Source organism: Ursus arctos, unplaced genomic scaffold (assembly GCF_023065955.2).
Source record: "Ursus arctos isolate Adak ecotype North America unplaced genomic scaffold, UrsArc2.0 scaffold_7, whole genome shotgun sequence".
NCBI lineage: Eukaryota > Metazoa > Chordata > Mammalia > Carnivora > Ursidae > Ursus > Ursus arctos.
The window spans coordinates 24130340-24152069 of NW_026623089.1; the positions used below are offsets into that span (position 1 = coordinate 24130340).

Here is a 21730-nt window from a genome sequence, read left to right on the forward strand (position 1 = left end):
GTTTAAGGATCCTGTTTCAGCTTAAATTCTCAAGAGAATTTGGGGAAGTGGGTAGAGATAAGTTTGAAGAGTTAACACAATTTAAAACAAAAAGAATGTATTGCAATGTTTTTTTTTTTTTAAGTTCCTTTTTTAAGATTTCAACATTTCCCAGATTGCTACAGTTCATTTGGTCATCCATTCATTCTTGAAATGTTTAATGAACATCTTTTACGGTATGTTCTAGGCACTGCTCTGTGTCTTCTATATCTGTTTGAGTTCAGTAATAACTCTTGCTTGATTTCCTCTCAATCTCAAGGAAAGGACTTGACAGAAGAATGACACAATCAACAGCACATACTTTAGAGTTCTAACTTGAGATATTTACAAATATCTCCTACTGTTATCTCCTTGCATCACAAAGAAACATTCCCACATTAAAATTGCTTACAATTCACAGACCTGTACCCCTGAAACAAATAATACATTATATGTTAATTTAAAAAACAAAAAGAAAAAGAAAAAAAAGAAAATTACTTACGATTATAATAGAGATATGAAAGCTGGTGGCGTACAACCAAATAAAAAATATCTCTTCCTCTATGAAGAAGGTGAAAATCATGGTGTTATTTGAGGCAGGGCAGTTTGTCAGCTTTATGGTGGCTGTATCTCAGGAGCGACAATGCCCTCACATTTCAGCCTAAGATAGTAGTTCCCAAAAAGCCAAAATGAGCCATCTGAATGCAGTAAAAATGTCAAGCAGTTAGGGAGTATAGATGGCTAAGGTGGTGGCATTTATTCCATGGTCTCCTATTGTGAAATAGCCTGCTGCCAACACTCTCACCTCCCTGCTCCTTGGTCATACTCAGTGGGTAAAAGCCAGCTGTGGCTGAAGCCAGTACTCAGCCTTCTCTGCACCACGTACCACGCACCATGCTGTGGGTAAAAAAAAATACTGACTGCTTTCCCTCTAATGACCTCAATCTTTATTGGGTCTTTAGAGCTGTTTGGTGATGCTATTCCATCCCTCCCACCCCTAGCTGAGTCCTTATCACATGGAGGATCTTGTCAAACATGTAGATTTGATTCTGTCATTTTGAGGAAATGGAAGGATCCTGAGATTTCTAACAAGCAGCCTGGTGGTGTGGCTTGCTGCTGGTCAGAGGATGACACTTTAAGTGGCAAGATCTAGAGGAGCATGTCCCACTTTCTCCTCTGTCTCCAAACTTCCAAAATCTGACCCCCTCGGCTTACTCACCTCATTTTCTGTTTCACTGGGAGGAGAGAAGCCACTAGAAGAGATTTTCCTTACTCTTCCACCCTCACATCTACCCCCCGCCTGCACAAAATCCATAGACTGTCCCTTTCTGTTTCTTAGGGATGAAATGGCCTTGCACCTGCCCAAGCCCAGTCCTCCACTTGTGCACCCAATCCCATCCCATTTTACCATTCCGGCAATATGCCCTTTTCCCATGTCAATGTTCCCTCCAGTATATACACATGCTGTAATATTATACATTGGGTCCATCTGTCATCGTATAGAAAAGAAAATGAAGGAAAAAAAAAGACTCCTTTGAAGAGGATTCTGGAATTCTTTCTGCTATCCTGTGACTTTTGAGTTAGTGTGAATTTATTTCAAAGTAAGTTAAAAGAGAAAAAAAAGTCCTTGGACCTCACTTTCCTCTCAATCCATAGCCAAGTATCTCCTCAGAAAACCCTTAGAAAAATCTGTGTTCACTGTCTCCAATTTCTCTTTTCTTAATCTATTGGGAAAACCTTTATATTATGGAAAATGTCAAACATATAAAAGTTTAGAGAGAGTAGTATAATGACCCCCTCATCCAGCGTCAACAATTATCAAGTCATGACAAATCTTATTTCATTGTATATCTACACCAATTTTCCCAACACTAGATTATTTTTTTGTCGATTTTTATTTTAGAGTTATTCAAATGTACAGAAATGTTGCATGAGTAGTACCATCTGTATACCATACACCTATGTCAACAGTGCATCCATATACCATATATCTAGTATACCTGTACCATATACCTACACCCACCAACTTTTAATATCGCCACATTTGTTTTTTGTATTTTTCTCCTGGATTTTATATAGATAGATAGATAGATAGATAGATAGATAGATAGATAGATAGACAGATAGAATCAAAACTTCATACTATTACCTCCAATTCCAATTCAGCATACCATAGGGTTCTTCTCTCTTTCCCTAATTTAGCATTTAGATCTCCTTTCTCAGTGCAAGCTCTAGTTCTGCAAGTATAAGTATAGATTTATTCATCTGCTCAGTCCTACAATATACATATAATGCCTCTACCAAAAGCAAAACTTCTTGGTAGGTTTTAAGATTTCCTGGCACCTCTTTTTGCTCTTAGGATATATCCCATGGAGGGCAGACCACCTGCACATTATATTCAGAATTTATTTGGACTAATCCTTTTTTCCCCTTCTGTGCAGATAACATTATCAACTTGATATCAAGTTCTTCATGCAGCGCTGTTCTTATTTCAGGGGGAAGAGGCCAGTGTGTCTGCTGATTTCACGATTTTCTTTGGTCTCTGCAGGACCCTTAATCTTCACTTGTTCCTTTCTTCTTTCCTTTCACCCACATCTCCAAGAGGCACCTCCCTCTTCCAGAAGCAGCACTGCCTGAGACTGCACCTCCAGTCCCTTCTTTAAGATTTTCCAGGAGCTCCTCTTTGGGCACCACGACAACTCCCACCCTAATCCAAACACTGTCATCTTTTACCCGATTTATGGCATTAGTTTCCTTGCCCTCCCGCTCCCCTGATCCCTACCCCTCCTGTTTTACCTCCCACCACTCTCGCGGTCCCTGTGCCAGCTCCACTGACCTCCTTGGTGTTCCACAAAGATACCCAGCACATTCTTGACGCCAGCACCCACAGCTCATTCTTGCCATGGGCCCTTGACATGCCGTGGCCGTTACCTGGGGTGCTCTCACCCCATTTAGCCATACGGCTTGCCGCCTCACTTCTTTTGGATCTCTACTCGGTTGTCACCTCATCTTCCTACATAGCATGGCAAACTCCCTCCCCATCAGCCCCGCTCTGCCCCCCCACCCAGCTTTGTTGTTCTCCAGAGTGCTCATCCCCACCTGGCCTACCTCATCCGTACTTGTTTACACGTTACCTGACTCCTCTACTAGGATGTAACGTGAGGGAAGAGAATTGGTCTGTTTTGTCCGTTACTATATTCCAAGTTTTGAGAACTGTGCTTGACGTAATAAGCACTCAATAAATACTTCCTGAATGAATGGATAAATTTATTGACTGCTATTATGTGCCAGGCACTCTCCTAGGGCCTGGGAATTTGCATATGAAAGGTTGCCACCTTCAACCTTAAGAGCAGGCCATGGTTTTGTCCAGGGCTGGGAGAAATTCTTGGTCTGATGGGTTCTGCGTTGTTCATTCATACCCTCCTATTTAGTCTCCCACCTTTCATCTCCCCTGCTTCTCATTTCACAGCATCTGTTACAGACGTTTTTAGTTAAAATTAGATCTTCCCAGGAATGTTTGAGGAAAAGTGACACCCAATTCTTTAACAAATATTCCTTTGGTTCCCACTATGTGTTGGTCACTGTGTCAGGTCCCAAGGGATGCTTGCTGAATAGACAGACGCAGCCCTGGCCCCTCACAGTGCTCGCTGCCTTGAGGGGAGGGAGTTACACATTAACTGGAAATTCACAAAATAGTTATTTAACTACAGTGTGATGAATCAAGATAGACAAGTTCAGGTGCCATCTATGACAGTAAACACAGAGGCACTGACGTAGTTGGGGCCATTGGTATTCACTAGGTCCCCTTTTCAGGCTGGCATGCCCATTCCCTCACTGCTGTGCATTGTAACTAAAGGCTCATACCTGAGACCTTTGGTGCCTTGCCCTTGACTCATCAAGGGGACATCCTTGTTATAGCACGCGAGGTTATACCACTGCCCCTATCCAGAGAGGCCTGTGACTGACTGATGAGATGGGGATACAAAAGTCCCGCCCAGTTAGCCCAAATTGGGACTGCTCAGCAGAGCCTCTCAATTACCCTTATACCTTTGGGAATCAGGCGAAGGCTGGGCCACCTAAGAGCACATTGTTGCTCAGCTCCTGTCCCTTCCTTGCTTGCTTCCCTTCCCCACTTTACAGGTGTCTCTGAAAAAGCACTCCCTCCAAAAATTGCGTACCCTGGAATCCTATTCCAGGCTTTGCTTCTAAGACTCAAGATAGTGCCTAAGACAGGACTCAAGGTAGGCCTACTTGAGAAAGTGGCTTTTATGCTCGAATTGGAAGAATGAGAAAAAATGACAGGTTGAAGAGCAGGGAATGGAGATCAGACAGATTGAAAACACATGACAGGGGCCTGCAGTGAGAAAACTGTGGGGCATTTGAAGCACAGAGCAAAAGGCTGTTCTGACATTAGAAAAAGTTCCTTTCAAACTGGAGAGAAGGGTGGGCTACAGACCCTCGGACAATCTGGTCTCAGCAGGCTGAGCTTTTGGCCATTTGCCGTGTGATGGTACTTCCATTATCCAGGAACACATGGCCTTGATACACAACTACTGGGCCCACAGTCCGTGGGAATTTTTCCATTCCTATGAGATAGTGTCATAAATTATGACAAGCAAACTGACCCTGAAGTGTGCTTTTTCTGTATTTGTTTTATTTTAGTATTTCTTCATTGTTTAATTAGCTTAATTTGGGTGGTGTTTCTCCTTGTGTCAAATGCCTCTACATTTTGCTAAACTCTCTCCATCACTTTCCCAGAATTAGTTTCTCACTTCATTAAACCAGCATAGACAGAACTTGGCTTTTTTTTTTTTTTTTTTAACTTAGAGAGAACAGGCACGCCCACACTCATGCATGTGTAAGAGGAGTGAGAGGGGGCAGAGGGAGACGGAGAGAGAGAATCTTAAGCCGGCTCCATGCCCAGTATGGATCCTGACGCAGGGCTCAGTCTCAGGAGCCTGAGATCATGACCTGAGCTGAAATCAAGAGCTGGATGCTTAACGGACTGAGCCACCCAGATACCCCAGAACTTGGCTTTTTAAAGTAAATTTAAAATAATAATATTATCATTACCATCATAGTAATAATTTATTCAAGTAAGGATTATCAATGGATACTAAAACTGGTAGATAAAAGTTTGATGAGGAATAAGATTTTTACATGGTTTCTAAGTATTCTCCCTCAAATTAATTAATTACAAATGGAAAAAAAGTAACTGTACAATAGAGGAACTGGCAGACAGTACTTAACCCAGTGATCACAGTTAACATCACCAATAATGAAACAAACCAACATCATGTCTCCTGATGTGGTGCACTGAGGATACAACATGATTCATGTAGGGTTCCTGCTAGTAATATACCACCTGGTTTAAGCCTGAGACAACATCACACAGACCTAAACTCAGTGACAGACTACAAAACGACTCACCTGTATTTAAGTGTTTGCAGCTTAATCTCAAATGGTTGAGAAAAGATAGGGGGAGAGAAAGAGAAAGAAGAGATTGAGCAAGTCATAAGCAAATGGGGCAGAATATTAGCGTTGATTAATTTGATAAAAATTATATGGGGATTCTTTGTACTATTCTCACAACTTTTCTATAAATTTAACGTTATATCAAAATCTTAAAAGTTATAAAAACTTTTAAAGATGAAAATTATTTGTAATGGTATGTCTGGGGTTGATCTGCAGATATTATGTCTTTAAAAATATATATTTATAGGGGCGCCTGGATGGCTCAGTCGGTTAAGCATCTGACTCTTGGTTTTGACTCAGGTCATGCATGATCTCATGGGTTGTAAGATTGAGCCCCACGTCGGGCTCTGTGCTCAGGAAAGGTCCACTTGAGATTCTCTCCTTCTGCACCCTCCCCCCACTCATGTGCACGTGCATGCACTCTCTCTCTCTCTCTTTCTCTCAGCCTCTCTCAAATAAATAAATAAATCTTAAAAAAAATAAATATAAATTTATAGCTTTCTACTTAGCTACTGTATGCTTAGCTCTAAGTCCCGGTGGAATTTCAGAAAAGGCAGGGGGGACTTTTTTCCCCTGATGTAGATGTTTTGGACAGACAACATATGCAGAGAACAAGAGAGTATAAATACATATATCTGTATGTGTCTATATCTATCTATATTTCTATCTCTGTCTCTACCTCTATATCCATATACTTCAGTCTTTATTTCCTTAAAATCTAAAAATTTCCATGAAGATATATCATGGCTTAAAAAAAAAATCAAAACTTTTTAGGGCCAGATTATATATCTGGAAATTTCTGTCTTAGAGAGTCAGAATTTTCCAGAAAGATTTGCTATGATTTGTTTTACTAGGCCTATCTCTGCCTGCACCATTAGCTATGATGAGTTATTTCCTTTTTTTTTTCCAGTGTAATCTTTTTAAAGCAAAAATCTCAGACTCACAATATATTAAACAGATCCAAGTGGAACATCTCTGGTTGAAGAGGGTGGAGGGCCCAGGACACTTCACAAGGCCTGTCCTCCCTCACCCCCTCCCCCTCCCTTGCAGCAAAGTGTGAACACCCTTTCCTTAGAGCATTTGATGTTCCTAAATGTTAATTTTGTTATCGACTTCCTTCCAGTCATTAGAAGCAGAAATGAAGAAACTTCAAAACTCCATTCAAGAAAGCACACAGAATTTTGATGAACATTTGAAAAGACTCTTTGAAAGGAGAGTGAAGGCAGAGATGGTTGTCAACCAAGTAAGTAAAAGCTTTACTCACAGGACCTTTTCTTTTAAAGAAAGCCTCCGGGGCCTCTCCTTGTTCTTAGGAAAAAGACCAACACCCCTTCTGGCACTGTGGTCCTGCTCGTGCAGACCTGGTTCCTGCTCCAACCTCACCTCTGCCACCCTCCCCCTCACTGCCGTGCTTCCATCTCCGGTGCCTTGAGCTCACCTCAGTGCCCCTTCCTCCCAGCTCTGCCTCCTGGCCCATATCTACTCAGCTGTCAGTCCCAGCTTACAAGCCAGTTCCTCAGACTCGGCTAGAGCCTCCGAGTATATGCTCTGTTCTTTTACTTTCTAAAACTTAATGCAACTGAATTTTAATTTATATGAGATTACTTTTTAATGCTCCCAAAACTATAAGTTCCATGAACTTATTCATCCCTGTATCTCCAGCAACTAGCAAGGGGCTGGGCTCATACTACGTGTTAAATGAATGAATAATCCACCTGCCCCAAAAGATCTGATGAAAAATCTGGGTTAATTTGATTCAGCAGTAAGAATATAAAAGAAGTGTATAGTAACTAGAAGCATGAAGACCAAGGAGTGAAGTCTTAAATTCTGAGGGAAAACGATTCCTAGCATTGATTTCTATACGTGGTCAAACTACCAATTGAGTATAAGAGGAGAATAATGATGTTTTGAGAAATACAAGATCTCAAAAATTTGTATGTGTCTCCCAAAGCAAGGGGGTCAGCCAAAAAAGATGAGAGAAGATAAGGGAACCCCCAGGAGGTTGTCTCTATCCTCAGGGTCCCAACAGGAATGGTACACTGAAAGAGTTACATTTAAGATGGTTTAATGTAAACACTCTTTACTGAGGTATGGTCAGGGTTAAGGGGAAACAGCAAGGAATGGTGAAAAACTAAGATTAGAAATAGCAAGAAGACAGTAACATCTCTAGAGCTAAAGAGGCAAAGGAAGGGAGCTGCTACCAGGACCCAGCAAGACCTGTAGCCTTGAGAGAGAGGCTGCTCCTTGGGAGTCTTGGCTATAGACTGAACATAACCACTGGCCCCACAGGGAGGGAGTGTGTATATGGTAGATGGGTGGGGGGACATTGGGAATTAAATGCCCCAGCACTAGTCATGAGAGCCGCATTAGTCATAATGCCCAGAAAGTAGAAACAATCCGAATGTCCAACAACTACATAGAAATAAATAAAATATGGTTTATCCATATAATGGAATATTATTTGGCAATAAACAGTACCATTAATACATGGTACAGCATGGATGAACCTTGACTTGTATGAAATGGATGAATTGTATGAAATACATCTTAATAAAGCTGTTATTTTAAAAAGATAAGCTCAGAACATCTTTTTTTTTTTTAAGGAATATAAAACTATTTATTGACCACTGTTTGCCAGTATTTACAATAAAGTAAACAATATACAGTTGGGTAACATTTTGACTACAAAGTTGTTTTTCCTGATTTCTGCTGAACCAGTAACTCAAATACTGAGAAGATTGAGCCTACATGTCAGGAATGAGTTGGGGTAACGAAAAAACATGCAGGTTAAGAATTTGGATTACAGGAGTCTGTCCACCCATTTATTCCAGCAGGTGCTAAATTGCCAACATATCTAACCATCTGCTTATGATTAGGTTTCCATGAACGAAGTCTTAAGACATTCCATGAATCACGACCTTTTAGTCAATACAGCACAGAGATTTCAACTTCTTGAAAAGGAATGGTTCACTAGAAGGAACCTTTAATGTCCATTTAACTAAGTTTTGTTTACCTAATTAAAACACACCAGGACTTGTCTAGTTTTGTCATTTGGGTGGGGAGGTCGTTGGTGGTGATAAAATTTTCCTTTCAGGGATCTTGCAAACACACTTGCATTTATATGACTGTAGATACAGATATAGATTCTGATATGGCTGCTTTTAAATTGTCCACTTTTTTTTTTTTTTTTAAAGATTTTATTTATTTATTTGACAGAGATAGAGACAGCCAGCGAAAGAGGGAACACAAGCAGGGGGAGTGGGAGAGGAAGAAGCAGGCTCATAGCAGAAGAGCCTGATGTGGGGCTTGATCCCGTAACACCGGGATGACGCCCTGAGCTGAAGGCAGACGCTTAACCGCTGTGCCACCCAGGCGCCCCCTAAATTGTCCACTTTAAACTGTTTATATTTAAATTGTCCAATTAATTACAAAATTTGAAAGATTAAGGCTTCAGGAAAAACTTCAGTTTAACTTTAAGTGATTTATTTCTTAACTTGCTGAAAACACGGGCTTATCCATGGTTTATAAAATGCTGTTTTTGTTTTGGTGAATGAGAACATCTTTTTATACAAGATAATGAGGAAACTGTCAAAGACTACCAGGTAATATCCAAAGGACTCAGGAGCCAATTTTAAAAGCTCCCCTAAAGGGAATAGTTGAAGATTCAACAGTGATAATCATTGCAATTAACTGAAACCCACCAAAGTTGTTTAATTTGTGAATTTGTGATATTTTAAAAAGAAAAATGCCTATCATTCACCTTCAAAGGATAACAACCAATTCATTATGTAAAAACTGATAAAGAGAAAGCATCAAGTATTGATTGTACCTTCCTAGATGAACTATACCACTAGGTTACTACACTGCAGATAAGGAGAAGCATCTGTTTATTTATGAAACAATTTTAATTTATAAGTGAAAAGGGAACCATACAAAGAGAATATCACCGTCTTGCAACTCTCCATAGATTAATGGGCCTGGGCATTGAGTGTCTACAGTTACTAACATCACAAAAAGGCGGACACCCTAATGCTATATGTGTCCTGATCAAAGAACGTAGTATCACCTAAGGTATTGCCAAAAGGATCAAACATGTGTCTGAGCAGGCCTCTGATCAGCTGCCAGTTTTCAGGAAGTATGTGACATCAACTTCCAGTGAGTTCATCAGCATCCTTCATGTCGTGAAGTCACTGGAAGTTGCAGAGAGCAAAGCCCAGGCGAGGTGAAACTACAGAAAACGTGAAGAAAGGAAAGGGGTGGAAGGGAAACTGGATTATAAGAGATTTTTAAAATGTGACAATTTTTGAAATGGCCAGGCGATGCTATAGTGCCTAGAGAGATATACCTGGGTGATAAAAACCGTAAAGAAACACAAGAGAGTGATTACTATGAATGTCAGGAAAGTAATTATTACCAGTGTTGAGACTGTGAAGGGGACACATGCAAGGGGCTCCTGGGATGTGAAAGTTCTATTTCCTGAACGGTGTGGTGATTGCAAGTGTGTTTTACCTTTATAATAATTCATTAAACTATACATTGTCTTAGTATTTTTCTCTATATGTGTTTTCTCTTACAATGAAAAGATGAAAAGTTAAAATAACTGAGTATTTAGTGCCACAATCTATATTCCCTTTTTCTTAAAAAGAATTTCTCTTATTTGTATGTCATAAGCCGGCTTGATGAGTGTCAAGTCTATGACCCTCAGTAGAAAATCGTTTCTCAAATAGATGTAGTGATCATTTTCCCTACCTTTTTAAATATTTCTACAGGAGGAATTGAAAATAAATAATCTTGTATTTTCTTTACTGTTGGATGAAGAAATAAGCTCCAGAGAAGCATTCCTGAACAACTACCTTACAAGGAAGCAGGAGGAGAAAGTAAGGATAGTATCTGATATCTTGAGTACAAGCATTTTCTGACAGTCATGCTCCTTGTCTAATAAGCTCTCAGGGGCGTCTGGGTGGCTCAATGGGTTAAGCATCTGCCTTCGGTTCAGGTCATGATCTTGGGGTCCTGGGATCGAGCCTTGCTTCGGGCTCTGCGCTCAGCAGAGTCTGCTTGTCCCTCTCCCTTTGCTCCTCCCCCTGCTCGTGCTGTCTCTCTCTCTCTCTCATATAAATAAATAAAATCTATTTAGAAAAAACAAAACAAAACAAAACAAAAAACAAGAGCTCACACACTAGACCCTTTCTTTCACATTCCTCTCAGCTGTGTGTGTTCCTTGGCTCCCTGCCAGGGACTTGGCTCCAGGGTCAGGTGAAAGTGCCCGCTCTTATCTGTTAATGAAGTTATGGGATTCTGCATCTGTAATCATTTAGTCAAAGGAACCATGTGACTTTCATATGACATATGGTTTATAAAACGAGACATGGTTGAAAGCACCCGCTTTTAACCACTGACTGGTTGTGACACTGTGGGACCTTGGACAGGACATATAACCTTTTAAGCTACTTGCAAACTCTTCCCTGGGAATATTCTCTCTGGATCATTTGGAACCCTAAGTTTTACGAAACATGTAACATGTTAGCTTATAGAATGAAAAACTGTCATATTCTGGAAAACTCTAATAAAGAGCATGAATAGATATGTTTCATTAAAGACACAATGAATGCAAAATGCTTGTCACATAATTTTCAAAAAATGTCAGCTTTTATTAGTAATATTAATAAAGATAATTTATGAATGAATGATTTAAAGTATCATATATATGGCATATGTACTTAGTTTTTGCTAAAAGTCCATTAAATAGCATATGCAAAGCACCTTCTGAATGCAGCCCTACTAATAACACCCCTGCAAGGTACTGAATTTCTTTCACAGGTGAGGAGAACATCTTGGAGAGACTGGTAACATGCCTAAGTCACCCATTAGAGATTTTATTTATTTATTTGTGAGAGAGAGAGAGCACATGCAAGCAGGGGGAGCAGCAGGCAGAGGGAGAAGCAGGCTCCCTGCTGAGCAAGGCACCTGATGCAGGACTCAATCCCAGGACCCTGGGATCATGACCTGAGCCAAAGGCAGACGCTTAATCAGTTGAGCCACCCAGGCATCCCACAAGTCACCCATTAGAAAGTAAAACAGCAGGAATTGGAAATGTGAAAATAAATGAAGACCATCCAAACGGGAATAAGCAGACTATTTATTCAGAACTTGATATAGTAAGAGATCAGCCACCATCGGTTGTATTTGGTGGACACTCAAAGGCAGGCAGGGGGATGGGAAAGCTTTATAATGGAAAGGAGAGAGGGCTTCAGGAGCACCCTGATTAAAAGTTGTTGGCATGGGGTGGGGGGCGCACGTGGGTGGCTCAGTCAGTTAAGCGTCTGCCTTTGGCTCAGGTTGGGATCCTGGGATCCTGGGATCAAGCCCCATGGTGCTCCCTGCTCAGCGGGGAGTCTGGTTCTCCCTCTCCCCCTGCTTCCCTTGCCCTGTTCATGCTCGCTTCCTCTCTCTCTCTCTCAAATAAATAAAATCTTTAAAAAAAGAAGGAGAAGAAGGAGGAGAAGGATAAGGAGAAGAGGAAGAGGAGGAAGAGGAAAAAGGAGAAGGAGAAGAAGAAGAAGAAGAAGAAGGAAGAAGAAGAAGGAGAAAGAAGAAGAAGGAGAAGAAGAAGGAGAAGAAGAAGAAGGAGAAGGAGGGGGAGGGGGAGAAGGAGAAGGAGAAGAAGAAGGAAGAAGAAGAAAGAAGGAGGAGGAGGGGCAGGGGGAGGGGGAGGAAGAGGAAGAAGAAGGAAAGAAGAAGAAAGAAGAAGAAGAAGAAGTAGTTGTTGTTGTTGGCATTGGGAAGCCAGGGACAAGTTAATTAGAAGACAGGCAACTTACGTGATCAATTTGGGGAGCATATTTGGCTTTCTCTGTTTGGTCTTAAACTGGAAATGGCAAAAATTAGGAAAGCTGAAAGTTACTGATCAAATCCTGAAAGTATGGGACTGATCACTGCTGAGGATATGGTTTAGTTTCCTGGCTAGTTATTATAGGGGCTGTGGGTCAGAGTTCTATTTGTATATATGGTCTGGCCATTGTCTGTTTTTATATTCAGTCTCTCAGAAGCCAAGCCCATGTGAATTCCAAGCCTGTGCAATTTCATCATCATACTTTCCTGCTCCACAGTCACTTACACACTCACATAGCTGGGTATACTTAGAAAGAGGTGATTAGATGTTTTTCCTTTGAAAGTCTCCAATTGATTTCCTTTCTGCTATAAATGTTATCTATAATGGATATTTCACTGACACATTTATCTTGTACTAGGAAATTTCTTATTTTTAGTATCCCTAATATTTTTGTTTATCCTGAAACACTCAGTTCCAATTGCCTATTCTTGATGTTATTATAGAACCAGACTTCAGAGGCCATCCAGAAAGCCAGAGAAGACCTTGATGTGTACAAGGAACACTATGACAACTTATTGGCAGAAGACAAAGTGAGAGCCATTGTCTTACCCACTCATCAATGCAGTAGAGTTGCTGCTTAGGTTTGGGGGAGATTAAAAGGGATGTAATTTAATTTCCTCATAGATTTTCTCCTGCTACAATCCTCAGTTATCAGTGAATTCTGAGCCATTGTATATTTCTGATAATCACTGTGTAAAATAAATTTTTGTAACTTCTCTGGTTTAAATTTCTTGTACAGAAAAAGAGAGATATCACCTAGACTTTAGGGCTTCTCAAACTTTAAGTTGCAGTCCGCACTAGTTGGTCATGAAATCAATTTAGTAGGCTATGACCAGAATTTTTTTAAATTTAATTCCGGCATAATTAATGTATAGTATTATATTAGTTTCAGATGTACAATATAATGATTCAACAATTTTATATATTACTCAGTTCTATACATTATGTATAGATCATGATAAGTGTATTCTTAATCCCATCACCTATTTCACATAATACCCCCTCTCACCTCCCCTGTGGTAATCATCTGTATTTAAGAGTATGGTTTTTTGTGTATCTCTTTTTTTCTTCGTTCATTAGTTTTGTTTCTTAGATTCCATTTATAAGTGAATTCATGTGGTATTTGTCTTTCTCTGACTGACCTACTTCACTTAGCATTATACCCTCAAGGTCCATCCATGTTGTTGGAAATGACAAGATTTCATTCTTTTTATGGCGAAGTAATATTCCATCATACATATATGATATATATATATATATATCATATATGTATCATATATATATATCATATATGTGTACGTGTGTGTGTGTGTTTATCCATCTATCGATGGGTACTTGTGTTGCTTCCAAAATTTGGCTATTGTAAATAATACCACAGTAAACATAGGTGTGCCTATATCTTTTTGAATTAGTGTTTTCATATTCTTTGGGTAAATACCCAGTAGTGGAATTACTGGATCATATGTATGATCAGTAGTTTTATAATGGAAAAGAATAGGATAGAAAAACATAAAGAATAGAATAGAATACCTTGAATATTTTACTCGTAAATATTATTTTGTGAAAATTTTAGTTCTGAATGATTTCTAGAACCTTATATGAAATAATATTTGTAATTCACAGAGGTACTTCCTATTCAAAATAAATCTTTGAGAAATCCTTGCATAGCAAGTGTCACCCTCAAATAAGTCTACTTTATAAACCAAATTTTCATGGATTTTTAAAATCAAAGTGATTCAACCCTATATTTTAAAAAGTATTGTCAACAAAGAAAGGGCTACTGAAAAAAGTTGCAATCCAAGCCATGATATCTCTGTCCTTAGGTTCTGGATCGCAGCTTTAAAAAAGAATTTTCTGAAATTCCCAGTCATCAGGTGGATATACTCTACAAACTTTTTAAACGCCGACCAAGGTTTGTTTCTCCTTTGCTATCATTTTTCTGAGGAAAAAAGTTTGTAAATGAAGAGGAGTGTTGTTAGATTTTGGCTTTTTCAATCCCAACTAGATAGAAATATTCAGTGTAACATCTTTTATGTGAAAATGTTCAAGTGTCTTTATCATAACTCGGGCTTTTTAGATTATTCTTACATCTTAAGGTAAGCAATGAAGAAAAATGATTTCATTATTCAGAAAGTTAAGTATCAAGGTAAGCATTGTGCTATCATAGTCCTATGAAAATAGTTGCTCTTAAGATATTGATGGTATACAGATCTACAATTTTCCCAAGATGTGTTATAGCAAATGTGAGGCCCTTGTTGTATGAATTGGAATTACACATGAAAGGCTTCCAGGACAAAATATGTTTGGGAAAATACTGGGTTAAAAGAAAAAGTTAAACAGTTTACTGAAGAACGTCTCAGAATTTGTTTTTGGCCTTTGTGTATCCAAGTACAAAAAATAGAGGGGCGCCTGGGCGGCTCAGATGGTTAAGCGTCCGACTCTTGATTTCGGCCCAGGTCATGATCTCAGGGTTGTGTGGTCAAGCCCCAAGTCAGGCTCAGTGCTGAGCATGGAGCCTGCTTAAGATTCTCTCTCTCTACCTCTCCCTCTGCCCCTCCCCCACTCATGTGCACGTGCATGCTCTCTCTAAAAAAACAAACAAAAATAGAGTAAGCAGTATTTTCCAAACTTATTTGGCCACTGAGAGCATCTCATGTGATTGTGTTCAAGATAAAGTTTGGAAAATGCCAGTATAAATGATTGAAAATAACCATTATCAAAAAGGGTTCTAAAATAATCGGGGTTTTATACTGAGAGTACCATTAGAATTCATTTCACAGATTTCCAAATTTTTACAAACTCAGATTTCCAAAATTTTCAATCAAAGGTAAGCTAGAAATCATGGAATTTGTTACAAAGGTATAGGCTCATATTTGTCTGAGATGCAGACTCATTGTCTCACTTTTAACAGTTTACACACAACCCAGGAAATTCAACCTAGAACATACCTCATATCTTGGTTTCCCTATTTTTAAAGGAGTGAGTCATAATAAGTCCTGTGAAGAAAGAAGCAACTCTTCCCACATATTGGGAGGCAGCAGTGGAAAGAGCATAAGCTTTATTGTCAAACAGAATTAGCTTTAAATCCTAACTCTACCATCTGTCAGACCTGTGGTCTTGGACCAATAGCTTCTCTCAGACGTTTTTCATCTAGAGAAAGAGGATAACAACAGTAACTTCACAGCATATTGTAAAGCATCTAGATAGTGAGTGTCTGGTACAAATCTTTGTACCTTTCTTCCCTTCCCAGCCACAGCCCAGGGAAACAAAACTAATCCATTAATGTAGATTTTTTAAAAAGTGCTTTTCCAGTTCAGTTTATATCAGAAATATTCCAGGCTACTCATCTGCAAAAAGGATACCAGCAGAGGATATGTGGGACATAACCAGGGAATATCCACACTCCTCTTGGGCATTTACTTGCCTGCTTAAAATACACAGAAGGGAGACTTCTTTAGTGCAGGTAAAGCTGCCGGTGCTGACAACAGTCAGGAACATCAGTAGTCCAGCCAAGGTCATGCCTGGGCATCCAAAGAGAATGGAAGAAGGTCAAAGTGGGTGCTTTTCTCTTTGGAATAATCCACCCACAAGCCTCTCTTGCCAAAAGAAAGTGTCATGCGATGTCATACTGATGCTAAGGGTTGTATAATTTAACATTGATTTCTCGTGTGTGAGGATGTGAAAGGTTGATGGGTTTTTATTGGTAATACCAGGATTCACAAACAGAAAACGCACTCAGATGCGGCCAGTATTGTGCCTTTTGGAGAACGACCAGAATCTGGGAAATTGCATAAGGATGCCTTTGTCCAGTTAATGAAAGCCATGGATGACTTGGACAATATTAATAACATGCCAGAAGGCTTGGACCCCTCGGTCTGGGATCATTTCTGCATAACCAGACGAGCGAAAGTGGAAAATGAACAGAAAGTATATAATGACATTTTATTTTATTCCATTTCAATTCAATTTCATTTTACTTAGTGTACTAATATCAAATATATAGTTTATAGTGATCAATGCTTCCAGAAATGTTAATTATTTAGGTTTTCCTGCTAAGGTAGTAGTTATTAATGTTAGTAATAATAATAATGATGAGATAAGATATTAACCTTAGTGATATGGAGAGCTAAGTGTAAGTCTATACTTGTAGGCCCACGCTGTCCAAAATGGTGGCCCCTAGCTACATGTGGTTATTGTTTACTTGAAATAATGTGGCCAGTCCTGATTGTGACATGTTGTAAGTAGAAAGTATACATAGAATTAGCAGTCTTAGTATGAAAAAGGAATGGAAAATCTCTCAATATTTTTTTTATATTCATTACAGTTGAAATGATGTTTGGGATATATTTATTGTATTAAATAAAATATATTAGTGAAGTTAATTTCACCTGTTTCATTTCACTTTTTATAATGTGGCTCCTGCAAAATTGAAAATTAAATATGTGGCTTGCATTTATGGCTCACATTGTATTTCTCTTGGGCAGCACTGTCGTAGACACAACTTCCTTTCTCTCTGCCATGGTGTTGAGTTGTCCTCATCCCTTTTTGCATAGATTAGAATTACATTTCACTAGAACCTACTTTATATTTGCTAGAATATTTTTTTAATGTGGCAAAGGTAACAATTTGAGAATGTATTAATTGGGAAAAAATTCATTCCTTATGCTGTTTCTTGACCACCTTCTGCCTCCCCTCCCCGAAATTCCCCAAGTTCAGCACCACAAATATCAGACTGGCATATTTTTGCTGAGGAATCTATGATTTTATCATTTTATCTGAGATGATGAGAACAAATTTTAATATAAGATATAAGGAAAATTATAGTTTCTTGCATATTTGATTTTTTAGTGAGAAGCAAATTTAATATTTTTCAAAATATTCATGTAATGTGCCATGTACATTTTAGGTATCTTATATTACATAATGGGAAGGCTTTAAATTTTTATTAATCTTCTAGAAAAATGGGCTTATTAAGGCTTTGTAACTAAGTTAAAACATCTATGTTTTCTAAAGTTCTTTAAAATTAGTTTGCTTTTATTTCTAAAGCCCCATATGCTCTAAGGTGTTTGTGGTTTGGTTCCTTCAGGTAAAGCAGAAAGCGGCTGGCTTAATGGAAATGATGGCTTTCCTCCGGAGGAGAACAGAAGATGATGAGAAGTTGCAGCAGGAAATTGAAAAAGTGTCCCATGAACTCATGGTGTAATTTGAACTTTTCATTCATGTTCATTTACAGAGTCTAAGCTGGGGCTGTTGCATTGTGTTGTCATGGGGCGGGGGGGGGGAAGCCTGCTCGCTGGTTTTTGGCCAGCACAGACTGGTCTCTTGCTGGGCTTTAAAAATTCTTTTTGAGAAAGTGCATTTTGTTACAAAAGACCTTACTTCAGAATGGAACTTACTTATAGGTTCCATTGCTCTTATTAGAAATAGGTAAGTTGTGGGAAAACCTTACTATTTTTTAACCTGCTCCTTCCACATTAATATAATACAAAGAATTTGTTTCTGCTAGTCAGCACTTTTGGGCTCAAAGCCATACAAGCAAACTCTGGAAAATTAGGCAGATATCCAAGAAATTCCCATGTAGACAACTAGCCAGCTAATATCTTTTTCTTTAAGAGAGCTTGTATTTTGCTGAGTGATTGGGATGCTGTTCTAAGTCCTTGCTTCGCTTTTTCCTTATTTTGCAGCCACTTTGATAAATGCTTCTCTGGTGTCCCAAATTCATCACTATACATCATCCTCAGATCTAGGCTCTGAGGAGGAACGGGACTTAGCCAGAAAGAGGTAGAAGTAGCATACAGATTAAACATTGTTAATAAAATATCAGAAGTCAATACATAGTCAGAACTTTAATAGATGTGTTATCTGGTAGCATCTCAATTTTTTTCCACTTACAACCTTTATATTAATCTTTTCTTAATCATAAAGTAAAACTTTGTGAATGCATTTCTGTCCATGCCATTCTTTGAGGAGCCCAAGTGTAATTCTATATCAACAAGAGGAGGTATCTTAGAGTCCTCCAAGAAAGCTTATCATCAGGAAAAGATGTTTTGCGTTAATCTCCAGCAGGTTTTCCTTCAGCTTAAGTTTGAAATTCAAGTTGAAAATTAAGTTTGAATTTTATGTTCTCAGATAATAGATGAAATTTGAAATATAAGTATATTTCAACTACTTACTTTGAAGTCTTCTCAATGTAGATTGCAGGAAGAGAAAGTGAGATTCCAGTTGAATTTGACAATCCAAATTCTCCTTAAACAAGGACAAGTGGAACTGGAAAATTTTCAGTTATTGCTGGAGTATCCTGATGCAATTCTCATCAACAAGAGCATAATTGAAGACTTGAATTCTGTGATTCGGGTAATTTTCATTTTTTAAGAAGAAAGCCGACATATAACCTGCTGTACCAAATTTGTTCATTATTCTCCCATTTCCATGATAAATCATTTTCATTCGGTTAAATCAGTGGTTCCTAACTCTGGCCGTACATTAGAATCACCTGAAGAACTTTACCGTGTGTCCAGGCCCCACCCAGAGGCATGGTATTTTTTAAAAGCCTCCCAGATGATTCTAAGGTTTAAGAAGTTCAGGACTACTGGGGCGCCTGGGTGGCACAGCGGTTAAGCATCTGCCTTCGGCTCAGGGCGTGATCCCGGAGTTCTGGGATCGAGCCCCACGTCAGGCTCTTCCTCTATGAGCCTGCTTCTTCCTCTCCCACTCCCCCTGCTTGTGTTCCCTCTCTCGCTGGCTGTCTCTATCTCTGTCGAATAAATAAATAAAATCTTAAAAAAAAAAAAAAGTTCAGGACTACAAAGTTAAATGTTCATTCTAATATGCCATCATTCTGTTAAGCTCAATCTACTCACCTAATGATAATTTTAAGTAAGATTAGATCACTGATTTCAGACCTTATTTTCTAGTATAAGCATTGAATGTTATAAATTTCTAAGCATGATTTTAGCTGTATTATGCAAATTTTGATATTTTGTGTTTTCATTTTCTTTCCATTTAAAATATTTTCTAATTTCCCATGTAACTTCCTTTTTGACTCATGGGCTATTTAGAAGTGTTATTTAATTTCCAAATATTTGGGGATTTTGTACTATTTGAGAATTATGTGCTAATGTTGCCATACATTTTACTTTTACAAATGCTCTAAACCCACAAAACACTGCCATCATTTTTGCTTTAGATAATTATCTTTTAGATTGATGAAAAATAAGAAGAAAGCATTTTCTATTTCCTTTCATTTCCCCTATTTCAAGAGATCTTTGTGTGGATTAAAGTGTCTGTCTTATATATCTTCTGTTTAAAGAACTTTTTTTTTTTTTTAAGATTTTTGTTTATTTATTCGACAGAGATAGAGACAGCCAGCGAGAGAGGGAACACAGGCAGGGGGAGTGGGAGAGGAAGAAGCAGGCTTATAGCAGAGGAGCCTGATGTGGGGCTCAACCCCATAACACCGGGTTCACGCCCTGAGCCGAAGGCAGCTGCTTAACCGCTGTGCCACCCAGGCACCCCTGCTTAAAGAACTTCTTTTAACTGAATTGCAAGTTTGCCTGTATTGAATTTTCTAAGTTTTTCTTTGTCTGAAATTGTCTTTGATTCACCTTTATTGTTGATAGTTTGCTAGGTTCCCTGGATTGGCAGGTTTTTTCTCTCTTTTCTTCATCCTTTTCACTTTAAAGGGGTTCATTTTCTTCTGACTTACAGAGTTTCTGACAAGATGTCTACTATATATTTTTCTAAATCTTGTTCCTTTTCATATAATATGTCTGCCTTTGGGCTTTTCTCTTTTTTTTTTTTTTTTTAAGATTTTATTCATTTATTCGACAGGATAGAGACAGCCAGCTAGAGAGGGAACACAAGCAGGGGGAGTGGGAGAGGAAGAAGCAGGCTCATAGCGGAGGAGCCTGATGTGGGGCTCGATCCCATAATGCCGGGATCACGCCCTGAGCCGAAGGCAGATGCCCAACCGCTGTGCCACCCAGGCGCCCCTGGGCTTTTCTCTTTATCTTGGTTTTCAGCAGTTTGAACATATGCCTAGGAGTGTGTGTATGTGTATACAATCCTTTTAATGTACTGTCAAATTTGGTTTGCTAATATTTTATTGAGGACTTATGCATCTATTTTCATCTGGGACGTGGGCCTATAATTTTCTTTTCTTGTAGTGTCCTTGTCTGGCTTCGGTATCAGGGTAATTCTGGTCTTGAAGAATGAGTTTGGAAGTATTCCCTCCTCTTCTATTTTTTTAAGGAGTTTGAGAAGGATTGGTATTAATTCTTCTTTAAATATTTGGTAGAATTCACCAATGAAGCATTGTGGTCTTGGGCTTTTTATTTTGTTGGGAGGTTTTTTATTCTGACTCGGTCTTTAGTTAGGATAGGTTTATTTAGATTTCCTGTTACTCTTTGAGTCAGTTTTTGTAGTGTGTGTGTTTCTAGAATTTTTTCCTATTTCATCTAGGTTTATCTAATTTGTTGGCATACAGTTGTTCATGGTATTCTCTTATAATGTTATTAAATTCTGTAAGGTTAGTAGTAATATCCTTGATTTTATTTCTGATTTTAGCAAATTGAGTCTTTTCTCCTTTTTCTTATTCCAGCTAAAGGTTTGCCAATTTTGATTTCAAAGATTTTGGTTTCATTTATTCTCTCCTATTTTCTATTTCATTTATCTCTGTTTTGACCTTCCTATTTCCTTCTTTTATAGCTTTGGGTTAAGTTTGGTCTTCTTTTGATAATCCTATAAGGTTTAATAATGTTAGATTATTGACTTGAGATCATTCTCCTTTTTTTAACATAGGTGCTTATAGCTATAAGTTTCCCTCTGAATACTGGTTTTGATGCATCTCAAAAGTTTTGGTATGTTACGTTTTCACTTTCATTCATTTCAAAGTATTTTCTAGTATCTTTTGTGATTTCTTCTTTGACCTATTATTTAAAAATGTGTCTTTTAATTTCTACCTAGTTGTGAATATTCCACTTTTCCTCTGTTATTGATTTCTAGTTTCATTACCTTGTGGTCAGAACAGATGTTTTTTATTATTTCAATTTTCTAAAATGTATTAGGATTCATTTTATGGCCTAACATATGGTCTATACTTGAGAATGTTCCATTTGCAATTGCAAAGAATGTGTATTCTGCTATTATTGAGTGGTGTGTTCTGTATATGTCTCTTAGGTCTAATTAGTTTATAGTGTTGTTCAAATCCTCTATTTCCTTATTGATCTTCTGTATACTTGTTCTATTCATTATTGAAAGTGGGGTAGTGAAATCTCCAATTACTGTTATGGAACTATTTCTCCTTCAATTCTCTTGGGTTTTGCTTCATATATTTGGGGGCTCTGT

The 21730-nt window shown here is 38.5% G+C and overlaps 1 protein-coding gene across 1 annotated transcript in view; it reads left to right on the forward strand.

Moving 5' to 3' along the window:
- CFAP43 (cilia and flagella associated protein 43) overlaps positions 1 to 21730 on the forward strand; it is a 104655-nt gene that overhangs the window by 71867 nt on the left and 11058 nt on the right. Inside the window, exons 28-34 of the mRNA XM_026494056.4 lie at positions 6617 to 6736; positions 10263 to 10370; positions 12829 to 12915; positions 14209 to 14297; positions 16099 to 16312; positions 17472 to 17584; positions 18580 to 18739. Of these exons, the coding sequence (XP_026349841.3) occupies positions 6617 to 6736; positions 10263 to 10370; positions 12829 to 12915; positions 14209 to 14297; positions 16099 to 16312; positions 17472 to 17584; positions 18580 to 18739 (891 nt within the window). The remainder of the gene's footprint in view (positions 1 to 6616; positions 6737 to 10262; positions 10371 to 12828; positions 12916 to 14208; positions 14298 to 16098; positions 16313 to 17471; positions 17585 to 18579; positions 18740 to 21730) is intronic.